Below are 19847 nucleotides of genomic sequence, written 5' to 3'. Positions count from 1 at the left end.
ATTAGTAGAACACCAATCATTAGATTTAGAGTACATCTTAATACATCATGAGGTAGATTTTAGCACTCATATCATCAAAGAACTATTTCCAAATGAGATCATAAACTCTATACAAAGTTTCTATACCAAAAGAACCAAAAGGACTTCACAAAGAAATTAATTTACAATATGTATGCACAGGCGCTGTGTAATCCCATCAATAGTCAAGATCCAGAGACTATAAAATAACACTCTTTGAAGCCGCACCACCTCTTATAGCCTAGTTCTCCTTCTTGGAGAACCTGGCAAGCTACCGAGAGTTTCCTTCCCACATGGCACATGGTGTACAGTAACAATGATGGATCTCATTCCCCTGACCCTGAAGAGCTTCTAATGCAGCACCAATGGGAAGAAGGAGTAAAGGGAGGCTACTAAAATCTCAGGGCTAGGACGTATGGAGATGTTACTGGGCCCACTCGAGCAAATCAATGATCAACAGGATGATTAAGGGGGACTAGAATGAATATAGGGACCAGAAGGACAAGGAAGATGAGGACTAGAATGACTGGGACTACGACCAAAACTATGACTATGATTGTGCTGTAAGGGAGAAATTGGACTATGTTGGGGAAAAGAGGAAATAAACTAACTATTCACCAGTCTGGGGCTCAGTTTCCCTGTTTCTCCATTCCCACAGTCCTTCATCCATCCATCGCTGTGGGAAGCCAGGGAAAATCGAACACTCAAGTCCTGCATGCCCATGCACTTTCTTTGGAAACTCACACTGAACTATCAGGTCATAAAGGCTAGAACCTAGTATAGCTGAGGTGCCCACTGACCACCCCGGCCCTAACACAGCAGAACAAAAACAAGTGCTTTATTACCTTAATAAGATTATTTTTCTCCCATTAAAATCAGCCTATCTCTCCTAATGGCAGACACTTCTGGAATGGGAAAGTAGTTAGCTTAGACTCTCTGTGCTAATCTGCTTCCTTTCTTCTGTCCCTCATCTTTGACTCTAAACATAAATCTTAGTTTATCCTTATAGCTGGGGCTACATATAATATTTTAAGTGGAGAGTAGGTGTTTGGAGTCACAGTAGAGTACAGGAAAATGATCTTGACTCAAAGATACTGGAAAGGCACAGAGAAAATTTTAAAGAAATGCAATCTTCAATTTTTATTTTCTTTCTGGGTCATACCCGGAGATGCTCAGGGGTTACTCCTGGCTTTGCACTCAGGAATCACTCCTGGCGGTGCTCAGGGGACCATGTGGGATGCTGGGAATTGAACCCGGGTCGGTCATGTGCAAGGCAAATGCCCTACCCGCTGTGCTATTGCTCCAGCCCCAATCTTCAATTTTAAATACAAAAATCCTTCATGAATCCAGTTCATTTTCATTTTGTATAAAGGGACGCTGGTACATTAGGATCTATTGTAGAACTGTTGATTGACAACTACTTCCTCTGATTCAAAAGAAAATCACTTTAAAAAATCAGTGATTACCTAGTAAGCACTGTATAATGATATGAAGCAGAAGATAAATTTGGACCCTGCTTCTGAAGGAAGGAAAATAAAAGGTCTGCAACTAAGATAGGAGATTCAACTTGAAACTGACTAACTCCTTGGAACATATATCTACCAGAACTTCTTAAATCTCAGAGAACATCACTCATGAAGGTAATCAAAACATATGCTAGAAAAGTTAATTAAAGGGAGGGAAGGGTCCAAGAGACAGTACATTGGGTCGAGCACTTGCCTTGCTTGCAGCATATCCAAGTTAAATACCTTGCATTGCATATGATTGCCTGAGACTCACCAGGAGTGATCTTTGAGTGCAGAAGCAGGAGTAAGGCCTGACACAGCCAGATATCATCCAACTCCCTACTCAAAATAAATAAAAAGAAAATAAATTAAAAGTAAAAAGGAGAATGTGAGTGACTGAATTTTCTTGATTCAGGACACTGCAAAGTCATATCTTTAAGAAATGTCTTTTTACTGTAAAAATGGTTGAAAATTGTAGTGCTTGAATAATAGTAGGGGAAAATTATTCTTTTATATAGCTATAATCATCACCTTCTTGTCAAAAGTTTTCAATTATGCATCCTCCATTGTGTGTTCTGTTCCCAGCTTCTAAACTCCTATATCTAAAGTGGTTGGAAAAATCATTTCAATGATCGCTAGCAATTTTAGAACCAGAAGTTCAAAAGGAATCTATGGGATCCCTTAGCAGCTCTTTCTCACATAAGATGAGTCCAAGGGACTGCTGCTGCCTAGTAACCCTGAGTATGGAATATTTCAACACCAAAATGGAGCAAATGACCCAGTACTAACTTTTATTATCTGATAACAGTATCCCTACATGATGGAATTGTAGGGATAAAATTAAGACTGTTTAACCCCAGTTAAAAAAAAAAGAAACCAATCCAAAATTGAGCAAAATATCAATTGTTTAAAGAAAATGTGTAAATGACTAATGAAAAAGCACACAAAAGGATGTTTACCACATTAACTATGAAGGAGATGAGAATCAAAACCACGATGATGATGTATTTCATGTCTACTGAAATGACCTGTAACATCACACCAATATTTTGGTCATTAGTGTTAGAGAGAACAAAAATCCTGACTCCAACTCTCATTTGTAGATTAAGTTCAGTCCTGGTTGAGTAGTCCAGAGTTATCCTGAATCAGAATCATTTGTTTATTCATTTTTTAAAAAATTTGCCAAATGACTTATTTTTATCAAAAAATTACTCTTTCTGCTATACCAGAGTGACATTCTTTAAAAGAGAATGTCTGAGCTGGTATCTAATCTACTGATCCTGATGTTTGCTTTTATAGTTAAAATTTTTGAGCTTACTTAAAAGGGTGGAGAACTTTTGGTAGCCTCTATTTTATTTTTTGTTTCAATACAGGTGTTTCATGAAGGTTGAATCATAAATATGTGCCCTATGTCTGGCTTAGCATAATGATTTCAAAGTCATCCATTATATAGTATGATAAAAATTTTGTTCATTTTAATGACGAATAACATTTTATTGTACAGAAATATGCCATTTATTCATTCTTCTGGTCATGGACATCTTGGCTGTTTCTAAGTTTTGGTTGTTATAAATGCTGCAATGAATATGATTGTACAGATATCTATTTGAGTCTCTGCTTCTGACTCTTTCGTATACAAACCTAGGAGTAGAATTGCTGGGTCAGATTGAATTTTATGTTTAACTGTTTGAGAAACCACTATCTTTTAGATCAGCTGCAGGTTCCACTATTCCATTTATTTTCCACATTACTACCAATAATTATTTTCTGGACCTCAGTGGAAGGGAGTGAAAGATGGATTACCAGAACCTGACCCCGGAGTCTATTGCTTCATCATCAACCTGGATCGAATGTCACAGAGTCGACCTGCAGGACAGGTTCTGCTGGATACTCTTCCTTATACAGAATCTCTGAGGAAGGTTTCTGGAAATTAGTAATCAACCGGAACATCCCCAATAGCCAGCTCATCTGACTTTCATGTGATGCTGAGCATAATTTTGTTTCACTCTGAGAGCCAACACATACACAAACCCCTGAGAACCTAAGAACATGTGGGGTAACGTGGAAAATTACCTAGAAACTACTGAGCCCAGAAACTCATGATGCTGTGATTGGAGTTCTTAGTTTCTCTCCCCAGTCGGGAATTTCGATTAATATGCCATGTACTCTGGAAGGGACTGGAGTGATATCACAGCGAATAGGGTGTTTACCTTGCACACGACCGACCTGGGTTCAATTCCTTCATCCCTCTTGGAGAGCCCAGCAAGCTACCGAGAGTATTCAGCCCTCACGACAGAGCCTGGCAAGCTACCGTGCCGTATTCGATATGCCAAAAACAGTAACAAATCTCACAATGGAGACGTTACTGGTGCCCACTAGAGCAAATTGATGAACAACGGGATGACAGTGCTACAGTACAGCAGTATTCTGGAAGAACTATAAGAAAATATAGAATAGGCAAGTCCCTGATTGCAAGTTTAGTAAGAATTAGTTACAAGTGAACAGAATCAAGTCAACTGTTTATAACTGTGGCTCCTCAAGATCAAGGACACTGCTTGGTTGTCTCTGTTTTCCCAACACCCGTGTGGCACCTTGTGTGGCCAAAAACTCTTCAAAAAACCTTCCCACACACTCTCACCTCACTCTGATAGTTTTCTAAAAGATTAAAGAGTGTTTGCAGACTTCTTGTCAATTTTCAAAACTATTCATCTGCTTTCAACCAGAAGAAACTGTGTCTTTATAAATCAAATTTGAGAAATTTCAAAGAAATAATAGCTAAAGTGTACCTCTCTTTCCATGCATTGCACTGTTCTGCCTCTGAATAAATATCAGCTGTCTATTGACTGGAACAGGGCATCTGATTAATTGGTATTTACCCAGTTCTAGAAGTGAGGGGACAACTCAGTGGAGAGAGATCCATAGAGTTGTCACCAAGAATCCACAAATCATGGGTCACTTTTTCGATGACTCAGACTTTCTGTGGAAAGAGCATGCTTGGGATCGCTGCCCTTGGAAGGCTCCTTTCCTCAATGAAAGGGTGGTGAGTTCAAGCCCTTAGCTCAAAATAAAACTGGATACATAAAATGCCAATTGCTTCCAAACTGCATTCTAAATCTGGCCTGGAGCCTCTCTGGTTTCATGTAGAGACAGAGAAGTTCCCCAGCACACACTTAATACTCACTGTGTTGTGAGTGACCACACAGTGACCTGAGGTTGACATGTGAACAATCCCCCTGGAGCCAGCACAGCAGCAGCTTTGCCCAGTGGAGGTCAAGGCAGTGTTCTCAACAGATGCTCTGGTCACCCAAAAATTATACTTTTATTTTGAAATTGTTGTTTTAAAAAAATTTCCAAGTGGAAGCAATTAAACTTTGGAACGTCAAACAAATGCTGCTAGCAAAGAAAGCTCAACCAGAAACCAAGCTGCAATTGGCTCTAGATCTAAAACTCTAGATAAAATTCAGGGGGAAGTCATATACTCAAGTTCAGAGGAAGCAACATAGAAAGAAAGAAAAAGAAAGAAAGAAAGAAAGAAAGAAAGAAAGAAAGAAAGAAAGAAAGAAAGAAAGAAAGAAAGAAAGAAAGAAAGAAAGAAAGAAAGAAAGAAAGAAAAAAAGAAAGAAAGAAAGAAAGAAAGAGAGAGAGGGAGGGAGGGAGGGAGGGAGGGAGGGAGGGAGGGAGGGAGGGAGGGAGGGAGGAAGGAAGGGAGGGAGGGAGGAAGGAAGGAGGGAAGGAGGGAAGGAGGGAAGGAGGGAAGGAAGGAAGGAAGGAAAGTAAGAAAGAAAGAAACAAAGAAAGAAAGAAACAAAGAAAGAAAGAAAGAAAGAAAGAAAGAAAGAAAGAAAGAAAGAAAGAAAGAAAGAAAGAAAGAAAGAAAGAAAGAAAGAAAGGAGGGAGGGAGGGAGGGAGGGAGGGAGGGAGGGAGGAAGGAAGGTAAGAAAGAAAGAAAGAAAGAAAGAAAGAAAGAAAGAAAGAAAGAAAGAAAGAAAGAAAGAAAGAAAGAAAGAAAGAAAGAAAGAAAGAAAGAAAGAAAGAAAGAAAGAAAGAAAGAAAGAAAAGAAATAGAGAGAGGGAGGGAAGGAGGGAGGGGGAGGAAGGAAGGAAGGAAGGAAGGAAGAAAGGAAGGAAGGAAGGAAGGAAGGAAGGAAGGAAGGAAGGAAGGAAGGAAGGAAGGAAGGAAGGAAAGAAGGAAAGAAAAAAGGATGGAAGGAAGAGAGAAAAGTCAGCACAGTAAAATGCTTTTGTTGGCAATTAATAAAGACTACTATCAAGAATTTTTCTTAATTATATCATAAAGATCTTGATGAAAAAATAATGTGTTTTGAAGAAATTAAAGTAGTGGGATTCAGAAGATTGATTCCAGACAGCTTTAATAATTTCTTTAGGAGAGGCTGAATAAACTTCAGAATGGGCTGCCATGAGATGACTTTGTTATTCTCTCCTGTCAACTCATATTAGCTCTTGCAGTAAAGGGATTACATAAGTAGCAACCCAAGAGCTTCATCAGCTAATTGAAGTAAATTAAAAGAGAAATACAGTAACACCTGGGAGATGGACTGTGAAATCAACCCTTAATATCCTAGAGACACTGCCTCAGGAGATAGAGTAAGTTCTCAGCCAAGGACACTTACTCCACCAACCAACACTGGAAGAAAGAAAGTGTAGCATAACCTTGGTTTATCCTTCCTCCCTGGCTGCAAGGAGCTTGGGTTTATTGGGTTACAACCATTACACTGCTCCTGAGACACTCCCACATCTCTGTTTATTGGAATATAGCTCTAAACATTTTAGGCTTAACATTGCTATGTTATGCTATGTTAAGCCTTGGCACAGAGAGCTTAGGTTTATTTGGTTACACCCGTCACAGTGCTCCTGAGGCACTCCCATTCCTCTGTGTTTATCTGTAACCTCTTCTCTGTGCTCTGCTTCCCCAGCTGGTCAGTCACCTTCACCCCCTAATCAAACTCTTTTGATTCGTAAGGTCAGATTCTGCTAGGACACTGGATTTGTATTTGTAAGTGATATATTGCTTTTCTCTTCTTATGTCCTTGTATAGTTATTTTAGAGGAATGTACTTTTTGTATAGACACAAGAAGACAGTTAATGCTATGCTTTTGTTACTTGGGAGTTAATTGACTCCGAATAATATTCACTCCTGGGCACCTGTTTTCTTTACTTAAGCTTCAGTTGCCCTTAGTCTCTAGCACCCCAAAAAGGGTCCCAAAAAGGAACTGGATGTACCTAGGGCAAGCTGTAAGTTACCCTGGCATCAAAATAGGCCAGGCCAAGTGCCATAATACTTAACTATAAGTTAATAGCATGATCATGGACAAATTCTGTCATTATCAAAAGAGTAACAACTGGACCCTGCTAAGACCCTGCTAGGGTTAGGAGAGACTAATCTGGTCTGAGCACTGTAGTCTGAGAACTTAGCGAGATGTCCCCAGGAGAGCCATCCTATAAGCTTACTGTATCTCTTACTGTGTCCATAAATAGTGACTAATATTATTAAGGAGTAGAATTAACATGAATGTTTAAATGGTTGTTGGACTAAGGAAAGGAGAAATGTACCCCTAGATATTATTTTGCGTGGGTCATCTTGCTGAATGAGAATTTGTCCCAGAAAAAGCTTCCCCTGAGGGAAGGACTTCACATCTGTTGATTATATGACCACACCTATGTGTAATTGTTACCCCAACCCTTCATGATTTGGGATATAACTAAGGCTGTAAGAGTGAACAGGGAGAGAATCAAGGAGAATCAGGGGAGAAGAACCCCCGCGAATCAGGGAGAGGGGAAATGGAGAATAGGAGGAGAGTCGAGACAAGATGGGAATAAACTGCAACTGATCACCAACCAGTCTGGCCCTTGTTTCCTCCATCGTCCGCCCATTGCCACCGGCCATCCCAGGTGAGGGAAGATGCCTGAGACCACCGAACGCAGGTGGTGAGAGAGCACTGCAGTTTTTGTATTCATGTTTTTGAATACACAAGAAAGTACTTGAAGAAAGAGAGGGGAAGACCGAGATCCCAAAGATGACTCCAGCTCAGTTTGAAGAGAAGTATGCAGTCCGTCCTGATTCAAGACACATTGCCACATTAGGTCAATATATTACATCTTCTTTCAACCTAAGACAACTACTCAACAGTTTACAAACATCAGCACTCATCCATGGAGCTTGTTAAAAGTACAGATTCCCATAGGGGCTGGAGCAATAGCACAGTGGGTAGGGTGTTCACCTTGCACGCAGCCAACCCAGGTTTGATTCCCAGCATCCCATATGGTCCCCTGAGCACCGCCAGGGATGATTCCTAGTGCAGATCCAGGAGTAATCCCTGTGCATTTCCGGGTGTGACCCAAAAAGCAAAAAGCAAAAAAAAAAAAAAAGTACAGATTCCCAGAATGCAGCCCCATAATGTCTAGAAACGTATGCCTTAGGTTAAATTTAGACATCAGAAAAGTTACCATGTCCTCTGGGGATTTTGAGGTACATGCATGATGTTCACTCTGAGAAATGAAACATCAGAATCTGACCAAAGACTATTGTCCAGACTCCCTGACTTTGATAAAACCAAGATGTGTTTCCGTGATGTTTTCCCAGAAAGAAATAATGTGCAGGTCTAGAAATCTAGTATCTTTCTCAACAATGAGAAATTATCTTTGAAAGCTTTGGGAGTCCACCCAGGAGAGCTTAATTCCTTTTCCAGTGCTCTTTCCTCTATAATGTCCATTTTTTGTATAAAGTCATCATTAAAAACATGTACACCAATGAATCCAACTCATCCATAAATGATGGAAATGGGGATAAAATTATGTTTGCAGTTACTTTACTTAGGAGAATCTTCAAAAGCAAGACATCAAACCCCAAATCAATTAAAAGAGCACTTTAATAGGTATGACTTCACAAAAACATAAAAGTTTTAGAGGATTAAAAAATACTATAATGTAGAAAAATGTTCAGTAGTATAAGAAAAATATGTTATGTAATATTCAAAAACTTAAAATTGAGATAACTTATGAATTTTTATTTTTTTACTGCTCAGAAGCGTTTTATTTCAGTGACAACGGTGCACGAAGGTATGCCCCAGACCGTACACAGGCACTGCTGTAACAGCAACTTTACACTGATTTCTAAAGTGACCACAGCATAAATACTGAACAGCATACAGTCCCTTGTGATTTAATACTTTACAATTTTCATTTGTACATAATTATTTTTAAATGTTTCTTTATATAGAAAAAATATATTTCATTCAGAAAGCTCAAGACAAGAGTTTTCCAATAAGAATATGACAAGAAAAAACAAATAAAAATGCTTATGCCCAAAGGGAATGTGTCACTGTCACTGTCATCCCGTTGCTCATCGATTTGTTCGAGTGAGCACCAGTAACGTCTCTCATTGAGAGACTTATTGTTACTGTTTTGGGCATATCCAATATGCACGGGTACCTTGCCAGGCTCTGCCGCGTGGGCTCCATACTCTCGGTAGCTTGCCCGGCTCTCCGAGAGGGGCAGAGGAATCCAACACAGGTCGGCCGCGTGAAAGGCGAACGCCCAACGTGTCAGCTCTTTAAAAGTCCTGTTGCAAGCAAAGAGCAATACAGATGAGCTCAGGACCCTTATTTTTGCTCCCTCAAATAGTGGTGAGATAAACAACAACAACAAAAAGTTAGAAACGATACCCTCCCCTAAAATACTGCAGTAGAAAATGTAGTTTCAACAGGTCTCTTCCAGAAAATAAAATAAAACCTCTATCAGATCAGCATGAATAGGAATCCTCTGTGACAAAGATTCAGGCATCATGCGCTGGTTTGCGACAAGCCTGAGAGGCGGAGGCCGGCGACTGACTAGGGGGCCATCTCTTCCGATCACCCGCGGCCTCTGCATGAAGGGCCCTGTGGGGCCGAGTGTCTGGCTCCGAATCAGCCCGGATGCGCGCCTCTGGGAAGGGGAGCGGGGCGTGTCCCCTGCAGGACTCACCACCTTGGAATGCCGCCGGGGTTTGGTCCAGAACAGCCCCGAGACAAATGGGAAAAGGTTCTTACCTGAAGCAGAACCGTGAGGGTGGACGGCAGTGGGAGCCCACGGGAATGGCCCTAGAACTGAGGCCGCCGGTGGGAGCACCTGCAGGGGCGGAAGGCAGGGCGGCGGCGGTCTCCTTACGACAGCGACAGCGCGCACTCTTTCTTCCTTGCCTCTGCCCCTCACACTGCTGCCTCTGGCGTCCTCAGATTTTTTCCGCCTCTCCTGAGGGGGCTGAGTCCCCGTCTTCTTCCGCCATTGCCTGTTCCGCATCCGCCCCCCCCTCCTCCGGCCCTGGAGTGGGGGGGATGCCGGTGATCCCGGGGGGCTTCACAGTGAACCCTCCGAAGGCCCTTCCTCTTCCTCCTGAGGGGCGCTGCCTTCTGCAGTGTGTCTGGGACCCCCTCAACCGACCCTAGTGTGGCTGGTGCACTCCCGGCCTCGTCTTCCTGCTGCTGCTCTAATACCCCACTCAGTTCTAGAATGTTCTGGGTTCTCTCCGCCTCTGGCTGCCACTTCCGGCGGCGGTGTGAGGCCCTCTAGCTGCCACTTCCGGCGGCGGTGTGTGAGTCCCCTTGTTCTGAGCTTGTGGCTCTGGCTTTTGTTTGGCCCCTTCGACAGGTCCTTCTCCCTTCACGGCCCCCAAGTCTGAGGTCTGGGAGGCCGCGTCCTCCTCTGCGTCGTGGCCGTTGTCAGCGGGGGCTGGCGCTCTTTTCTTCTTGTTGTTCTTGTTCTTGACCTTCTTCTGGGACGAGTCCGCCGCCTCTCCCGGGGGCCCCTGTATCTCTTTGCCAGCCTCTTTCATTTCTGGGGGTCGCTGTCGGCCTCTCCAGTGCGCGGTGCTGCCGCCGGAGCCCCGGGCCTGGTGTGGATGGGCTTCTCGCCCCCCTGACCCCTTCCTTCCTCTTCTTCCTCGTGGCTGCCCCCACCCACCTGGGCGCCCTGGGTGGGCCCCTGCATGCAGGGGACTGCTTGGGAGCGTGAGCTAAGCCAGCCGGGGCACTGCTCCTCGGTGGCACCTGCTGCCCCCCCCCCTCGGGATCCACCTGGTCACTGCTGGACTTCAGGGGACTTGAGGGGCGCAGGCTCACTGGCTCCCCACACCTAGGCTCCTCTGCCCCTGGAGGGCTCTGCCACCGGCTCCCCGGCCTGCCCCGAGCACTGCGGGAGGGACTCGGGCGCGGGGGCACGCTCTTCAGGGGCTCGCTGGCTCCGGCCACTCTCCCCACGGGGACGTGCCGCCTCTGTGGTCGGGCCAGCTTCCCCCGGGGCCTCTGCAGGTGGGTCTCACTCGGTCCTCGGCGAGATCTCTGTTTGCCCCACTTGTGCCACCGATCCAAGCACGTGTCCACGGCACTTCACGGGCCCTTCCTGGAGCGCCGACCCCCGCGGCCGGGAGGGCGCCGAGCCCCTCTCTGCTGGCGCTGGCGAGACTCGGGTGCACGGCGTCGGCCAGCTCGCAGGCTGTGTCCGCCGTTGGTGGCTGTTTCTGAATTGCGAATTATTCCATGTTTCTCCAACATCTCCTCTCGCCGCTTCAGCGCCGCCTTGGCCTCGGCGAACTGGAACTGCAGCACGCTGTGCGCGGCGTGTTTCTCGCGCTCGCGCTCCTTGCTCCTCTCCTCACACTCACTGTCGCTGAGACTCCGCCAGCTGCTCCTCCAGGTCCGGGAGCATGTCTTTGAGGGTGTCAAACGTGGTACATGAAGTTGGTCTTCTCGTTGTCGAGCCGGGCGTGGGAAAGCATGGCCTTCTTGCACTTCTCCGCTTCTAGCAGCGAGTCCCGCATCTCCCGGACGGACGCCTCGGTGTCCACGGACGTGCAGGTGTCGCCGCTATTCCCCGGGACGCGGCCCCGCCCAGGGAGGCCAGTGTGGCAGCGGACAGGCCGGGCAGGTTCCGAGACGCCTTCTCGGCAGACTCCTCTGGGCGCTCTTCCTTCCACCACGGGGCTGGCCCGCGCAGAGCTGGCCCTGGAGGAGGCGCAGGAGCTGGAGTTGAGGCCGTGCTCCGAGGGCTCCTTCTGCTGCTGCTCCAGCTCCTTCATCTCCTTCATCCTGATCTCTCGGGCTTCCGCGCGGGCCGCACGCTTAGCCGCCAGCCGCTGCGCCTCCGGGCTCAGGCAGTCCATCGTGGTCCCGGGCCAGGCCACTCTGCCCCGCTGCCCGCGCGCCGACTGGCCCGGCCCGCGCGGCCCAGGGCAGACACAGGTGCCCGGTGCCGCCCCGCCGAATTCTTACCTTTTTAAAACAGCAGGTATAAAATGGATAAGATTCAATATGTGCATGCAGCAACTGGCACATGGTTATAATATTGTTCGTTTATTTTTTTATTAAACTCAAATTTAACTGGGTGGCCTGTATTTCTAAGCCTGAAAAAGCTAAAAAGTCAAAAAAATTCATTATAAAAATAATAATCCACAATCTTTGAAAGATGCTTAATAACATGCAACTTAATAAAAATATGAGTAATTCATCTTTCTTACTAGATTGGATGTCATCATGGAAAAAATGTCTTCTTTAATAATAATACAAGGAAACAGAAATGCAATATACTGTCTATAGAAAGCCCATGGGATGATGATGAAGAGAAGTTGACAATCTTGTGAGTGTGGTGTCAGAGCACTGGCTGTAAGAAATTCTATCATTAAGAGTATTTTTAATCATATAAAAATATGGGCAGAGAGTCTCTTCCCCAGGTCCCCTTGAAGGGAATGGGCTCCAGCTTCCCTCCCCGCCCCAAACAGAGCTCCCAGCGGCCGAAGACTTCTGGAGCCTAGCCATAGCCATGCTCAAGGCCCTTCTCCACACGTTCGGCAGAGCCTACTCTGAGAACTCTTTGTGGCCTCGCGATATCTTATAGCCTACTTCTCCCTCTGGGGGAACCTGGCAAGCTACTGAGAGTTTCCTGCCCATATGGGAGAGCCTCACAAACTCCCCATGGTGTATTCATATGCTAAAAACAGTAACAAGCTGGGCCTCATTCCCCTGACCCTGAAAGAGCTTCCAATGCAGCATTGTTGGGAAAGACGAGTAGAGAGAGGCTTCTAAAATCTCAGGGCTAGGACGAATGGAGACGTTATTGAGATCGCTCAAGAAAATCGACGATCAACGGGATGATGGTGATGATGATGATAAAAATATGATTTAAAAACATATTAATAAAAATCAGAGAATATAAAGAACTTAATCTCATCAACACTTTCTGGAAGAGATTGCAACTGTGATAATGAGACTGAAATTAAGACTCAATTATTATTTGCTACCCTGGTACTTGGTGAACCTGTGAGGGTCTTACATGGCTTAAGAGCAAGTTCTCTTCCCAAGTCTGACCTTATAGATGAGACTTTCTAGAGAAACACTTGCCCTAACAGGAAGATGAGGTTTAACTTCTGCCTATCTTTAAGAGTGTGTCTCTTCCCCCGGGTTGTCCAAGGACTTATTCAAACAAGCCAATTATATCACCCCAGGGGGAAAAGGTAATATCCCATTTTTTTACTTTTTGCGAAGTTTACCTCCCACAACTCCTTCTTGCTCACTGCCTAGCTGTAGCTCTGATTGCAATAAAGACCATTGTCTGCCTTGGGCTATGAATACGCGGCTATTAAACTGTTGATCTCATCTCTCTCAAGTCAGGTTGTGCTCCATGTTTCCCCCATAAATGTACTTACCACCAGTAAATGTTTAAATGAGCAATAAATGCAATCTATGAAATACTTAACAATAATTGGAATGATACATAAAGAATGACAATTGTTACAGCGAAGTAATGTATACATATAAAACAATCCCACCTGATGTATGTAAGACTCTGTGTATCGACACCCATGAGATGGCCACATCTCTTCCTACACCATCTTTCATTTGACTCTATCATCTTATGCTGCTGCATGTCATTATTTATTGCTTTTTAGGCCACAGCTGGCTGTGCTCAGGACTTCCTGGCTCTGTGCTTAAGGATCATTCCTGGTAAGCTCAGTGCCAGGGATCAACTCTGGATCAGTTACATGCAAGGCAAGTGCTTTCCCTTCTGTACTATCTCTCAGGCTGTGCATGCCATTACGAAAGAAAAAAAAAATCTTCCAAAAGGCATGAGGTCTAATAGCCTGATGAATGAGAGAAAATAAAGACCCAAGCTACTGCTTTTTCCTTATGAAAATAGAGAAGGAACTTTAGTAATAGTTTCTCTTTGCTAAGTGAAAAACTGAACTTAACCCAAGAATTCTTTATTCACTCTCCTTTATAGCTAAAGCTCAGTAACAGGTGACTGACAAGTAGAGCTCCTGAAAATAACATGTATCCTGTCCAATCCAAGGGAAGTCAGCCGAATGTCAGCTGCATTGCATCCTTCAAAGCCTATCTCTGCCTGCTATTGTCTAGCCCTGCTTAGAAAGTGACCCTGAACACAGACGCCTGTCCCCCAGCCCCAGCCCCTCTCCCGGGGACGGTGGCACTGGCATCTTACCACACTGATGCCATCATTGAGCAGGGCCTCTCCGAAGATCATCATGTAGAGTGGTTCATTAACCCGGGCCTCTTCGAACACCGCCAGCACAGCCACAGGGTCCACGGCAGAAATCAGGCTGCCAAAGAGAAGATTCTGAAGCAGACTGACATCGCTGAGGCCAAAGACCTTAATTTGACAAATGAGGTAGAGTGAGAGGCCAATTCCAAAGGCATTGATCAGGGCCCCCAGGCCTGCCCACCACAGGATGGAGCCAATGTTCTCGAAGAATGGTCTAGTGGGCATGAAATAACCACCCTCCAAGACAATGGGTGGAAGGAGATACAGGAAGTAGATGCTTGAATCCATGACGGGAGGTGATTTGTGGTCAGTGCCAAAGATGATTGCGCCCACCAGGACTCCAACAGTGATGAGGAGGCAGCTTTCTGGCATGAGTCCTGGTAGTCTGTGGTAGATATGGAAGCCTGAGAGGAACAGAGAGTCAAAGTTAATCGCAGACAGATAAAGCAGCTCTGGTCAGCAATATACCAGGAGTGAGATGACTGGCATTCTGATCCTTGGGAACCTCACTGTGATAGGAACTGGAAGTATTGAGGGGAGTTTAAGTATGGACATTTTAAGTCTTGGGATTTTAAGTGTTGAAGGGATTGAAGTGTTTAACACAGAAACCCAGGTCATAGAGCCCTGCCCAGCCAAGCTTCCTCTTCTTTGCATCTTCTGACTGTCCCTGTTTTACAGGAATCTGAGCACCGACATGTAGGAAGAGGAGAAAGGCTAGAATTCTGTGCTCATGCAAAACAACTTTTAACATCATGTTGTCTCTCATGTCACCAACCTCAGCTTATTCTAAACTTGCCTCACTTCCCTCACTGAGACAAAAATTAAGAGATCTTCTTTTTGTTTTCTGTAGATAACAAAATTGCCTTCAGCTAAACCCTCAGGAAGAAAATCAAGTCACATTTTTCTAAATTATCCCCACCTATATATATCCCTTCCTGTATCCCCTCCTGACCCCTGTATATAATCAGCTTTTTATTTCATCTACTATAGTGTCCCTTAAGTTAATTTTCTTATCCCCATACCTGTGGCCACTGTTTTTATTCAGGGCCCCCTATTTCTCAGTCTTTTTTCTGCATTTTCTTTCTTTCTTTTTCTTTTTTTTTTTTCTTTTTGGCAATGCACAGGGGTTACTCCTGGCTCATGCACTTAGGAATAACTCCTGGAAGTTCTTGGGGGACCATACGGGATGCTGAGAATCAAACCCAGGTTGACTGCGTGCAAGGCAAACGTCCTACCCACTGTATTATCACTTCAGCCCTTGCATTTTTTTCTTATCTCCAACCTGATGCAGTCCTTGATAATAGATCCCAATGCCAGATGATTTTTGTGCATCATTTGCATCTAATTGTATCATTTTCCATCTAAGACAGAAGGTACAAAAATCATGTCCCAGATTTCCAACAGAATATCTGTTAAGCGTTCTTGTGCCAGTGACAACCCACTGATAAGTAGTGTAAAATGAAGGATCAAGCATGGTTTCAAAAATTCCAGCATAACCCACTTTTTAAAAATAAAACATTAACAAATAATTGTGTAATAAGTTGAACAGGTTGTTAAGGAATGGCTAAGATATATGGTTGAAAAACAAAATAGAAACCTTATGTGGGGATTTTTTACATTTCAGTAATTTTTAAATTTAGTTTTTTATTAAAGAGCCATTATTTGTAAAGTTATTCATAGTTGACTTTTAGGCATACAGTGGTGTTCCAACATCAATCTCACCACCAGTGTCAACTTCCCACCACCAGTGTTCCTAAGTTCCATACTCCCATGAGCCTACACACCTAGTCTGCTGTCTTGACAGGCAAATTTTAAAGTTTGGTTTTTTAAGTTTGGATATCATGTTTTCAGTGTTGATGACTCTGTGGTTTGGATATTTAGCTATGCCACTCCTTTACACCATCGATGTGTGTAATTCCCTTGGCCCCTCTCCTGTTGCTTACACTCTGTCTCTTCTTCCTCCTTGATTTATTTCCTTCTCTGTCCTCCTCCTTATACTCTGGGGTTAGGGATTATCTAGGCATAACCCCCCTTAAAACATTGAACTGCCTAGTCCAGTTATTCTAAATACCACATATAAGTGGTATCCTTTTTGCCCTCCCTCTTCTGGTTTATTTCATTTAACATAACATCTTCCAATTCCACCCATGTTGCAGTGAATTGCATTATTTCATTATTTCTTAAAGCTGCATAGTGTTCCATTGCATATACATCCCACATCTTCATTATCCACTTATCACTTTGGATGCTTAGATTGATTCAATATCTTAGTGATTCTACTAAATGTTGCAATAAATAATGGTGTGCATATGTCCTTTGGAATATGGAGCATTCTTGTGTCCTGGATGGAAATATTTACTAGGTATTTCCTCTTGGTAAATACCAAGAAGTAGAATTGTTTGGTTGTATAGCAGCTCGATTTTTAGTTTACTGAGAAATCTTTATATTGTTTTCCATAAAGATTGAACCAGGCAGCATTCCCACCAGCAGTGGATAAGCATTCATTTTTTTACTACAATCATGCCAACACAGATTTACCCCATTATTTTTGATATGTGCCATTCTCACTGGTGTCAGATAATATCTCATTGTCTTGTTGACTTGGACTTCCCTAATAATGTGATCATAGCATTTTTCATGTGCCTATTGGCCATCTATTGTTCTTCCTCAGAGAAGTCTCCGTTGATTTTCTCTGCCCATTTTTGATGGAGTTTTTGGATTTTTTTGTTGTTAACCTTTGTGAGTACTTTATATATTCTGGATATCAATTCTTTACCTAATATGCTGAGAGCAATATATATTTTCTCAGAATTAGTTTTTTTTAGTTTTAGTTGGTATTCCTTTTGCCATGCAGAAACTATTAAATATGATGCAGTCCCATTTGTTTAATTTTCATTCTGTTGCCTTTGCCTATGACACTGTATCATTGAAGACACTTAGAAACTCATATCTTTTGAAGAGAACTTAAGAAGTTTGGAAGTTTCAGAAAATATAGGAGCATTCTGCTATATTTTTCTTGGTGTACTTTATAGATTTGGATCTGGTCTGAAGGTTTTTGATCCACTTTGAATTTACTTCTGGATAAGGTGTGAAAAATGGATCCTGCTTTAATTTATGTGGAGAAATTCCAGCATATGAATACTGAACAACTCACTGATAGTAATATCTGAATCAAAGAGAAACTCATGGGAAAAAATCAGAGATTCCTTGGGAATAATGATAAAGAAGAAACAAGTCATTTAAATCTATGGACACAGAAAAAGCAGTACTTAGGGGAAAACTCAACAATACATGCCTTCATTAGAAAGGAAGAAAAAGAGGAAAACAACAACCTAATACACATCTTAGCTATATGGAGAGCCAAAATCAAACAAATCCAAAGACTTACAGAAAAAAGGAAATAATAAAAATCAGAGCAGAAATTGATATAGAAACCAAGAAAACAACACAAAAAATAAATGATACCAGAAGCTAGTTCTTCAAAAGACAAAGATAGACAAACCTTGGCTAGTTTCATGAGGAAAAAAAAAAGTGCTCAAATAAGTTGGATCAGGAACAAAAAAGTAGAAATTACAATAGAACCTTCAAAAATTCAAGACATTATGAGAGCCACTATGAACAATGTTTTTCTGTTAAACTGGAGAATTTGAGGAAATGGAAAGATTCTTAGAAATATGTGGTCTCCCATAACTGAATGAGAAGGAAGTAGAAAGCCTGAACTGTCTAATTACTAATAAGGAAATTGAAACAGTTATTAATAGTCTCCTCAAGAATAAAAATCTTAGTCCAGATGGGTTTACTGGTGAGTTTTATCAAACATTCAGAGAAGCATACTGCCATTGATCCTTAAACTCTTAAAAAATATTGAAGAAACAGGAGCACTTTCTAAGAAATTGGCATTATATTAATTACCAAAGCGGAAAAAGATACTTCAAGAAAACTGTTTTTTAGAGCAATCTTGTTTTTCAGAGCAACCTTCATAACAATGATGCAAAAATCCTCAGCAAAATCTTAGCAAACTGAATTCAACAGCACACTATTAAAAAAAAGTAATACACCATGATCAAGTGTGATTCATGCCAGAGATGCAAGGGTGGTTCAACATATACAAATCAGCTAACATAACACACCAGATCAGTAAGCGGAAAGATAACAATCATATGATTGTATCAGTTGAAGCAGAGAATGTCTTTTACATGATACAACATCTATTCCTGATAAAACCATCAACAAAACAGGGATGCAAGAAACCTTCCTCAAGATAGTAATGCCTACTTTTAAAAAGCTCATAGCACAAAAGTCAGATCAAAATGGATTAAAGACCTCAACATTAGACCACAAACCATAAGGTACATTGAAGACAAGGTTGGCGAAACCCTCCACGATATTGAAGATAAAGGTATCTTCAAAGGTGACACGGAACTAAGCAATCTAGTAAAAACAGAGATCAACAAATGGGACTACATTAAACTAAAAAGCTTCTGCACCGCAAGAGATACAGTGACCAGAATACAAAGACTATCCACAGAATGGGAAAGGATATTTACACAATACCCATCAGATAAGGGGTTGATATCAATGGTATATAAAGCACTGGTTGAACTCTACAAGAAGAAAACATCCAACCCCATCAAAAAATGGGGCGAAGAAATGAACAGAAACTTTACCAAGGAAGAAATACGAATGGCCAAAAGGCACATGAAAAAGTGCTCTGCATCACTAATCATCAGAGAGATGCAGATCAAAACAACTTTGAGATACCACCTCACACCACAGAGACTAGCACACATCCAAAAGAACAAAAGCAACCGCTGTTGGAGAGGATGTGGGGAGAAAGGGACCCTTCTTCACTGCTGGTGGGAATGCCGACTGGTTCAGCCCTTCTGGAAAACAATTTGGACGACTCTCAAAAAATTAGATATTGAATTCCCATTTGACCCAGCAATACCACTGCTGGGAATATATCCCAGAGAGGCAAAAAAGTACAATCGAAACAACATCTGCACATGTATGTTCATCGCAGCACTGTTTACAATAGCCAGAATCTGGAAAAAACCCGAATGCCCCAGAACGGATGACTGGTTGAGGAAACTTTGGTACATCTATACAATGGAATACTATGCAGCTGTTAGAAAAAAGGAGGTCAAGAATTTTGTAGTTAAGTGGATGGGCATGAAAAGTTTCATGCTGAGTGAAATGAGTCAGAAAGAGAGAGACAGACATAGAAAGATTGCACTCATCTATGGTATTTAGAATAACAGAGTGGGAGACTAACACCCAAGAACTGTAGAAATAAGTACCAGGAGGTTGACTCCATGGCTTCGAGGCTGCCCTCACGTTCCGGGGAAAGGTCAACACAGAGAATCGATCACCAACTACATTGTAGTCGAAGGCCATGTGGGGGAAGGGAGTTGCGGGCTGAATGAGGGCTAGAGACTGAGCACAGCGGCCACTCAACACCTTTATTGCAAACCACAACAGCTAATTAGAGAGAGAAAACAGAAGGGAATGCCTTGCCACAGTGGCAGGGTGGGGTGGGGGGGAGATGGGATTGGGGAGGGTGGGAGGGACACTGGGTTTACAGGTGGTGGAGAATGGGCACTGGTGAAGGGATGGGTTCCCAAACTTTGTATGAGGGAAGTATAAGCACAAAAGTGTATAAATCTGTAACTGTACCCTCACGGTGATTCTCTAATTAAAAATAAATAAATTTAAAATTAAAAAAAAAAAAAAATAAAAAAAATAAAAAAATAAAAAGCTCATAGCAAATATTATTCT

At 42.9% G+C, this 19847-nt stretch overlaps 1 protein-coding gene across 1 annotated transcript in view; it reads right to left on the bottom strand.

Moving 5' to 3' along the window:
* SLC9A4 (solute carrier family 9 member A4) overlaps positions 1 to 19847 on the bottom strand; it is a 58500-nt gene that overhangs the window by 34322 nt on the left and 4331 nt on the right. Inside the window, exon 2 of the mRNA XM_004617919.2 lies at positions 14010 to 14473. Within this exon, the coding sequence (XP_004617976.2) occupies positions 14010 to 14473 (464 nt within the window). The remainder of the gene's footprint in view (positions 1 to 14009; positions 14474 to 19847) is intronic.

Source organism: Sorex araneus, chromosome X, assembly GCF_027595985.1.
Source record: "Sorex araneus isolate mSorAra2 chromosome X, mSorAra2.pri, whole genome shotgun sequence".
Classification (NCBI taxonomy): domain Eukaryota; kingdom Metazoa; phylum Chordata; class Mammalia; order Eulipotyphla; family Soricidae; genus Sorex; species Sorex araneus.
The sequence above is the reverse complement of the archived record's forward strand: the minus strand, read 5'-3'. Positions and strand labels throughout refer to the sequence as shown.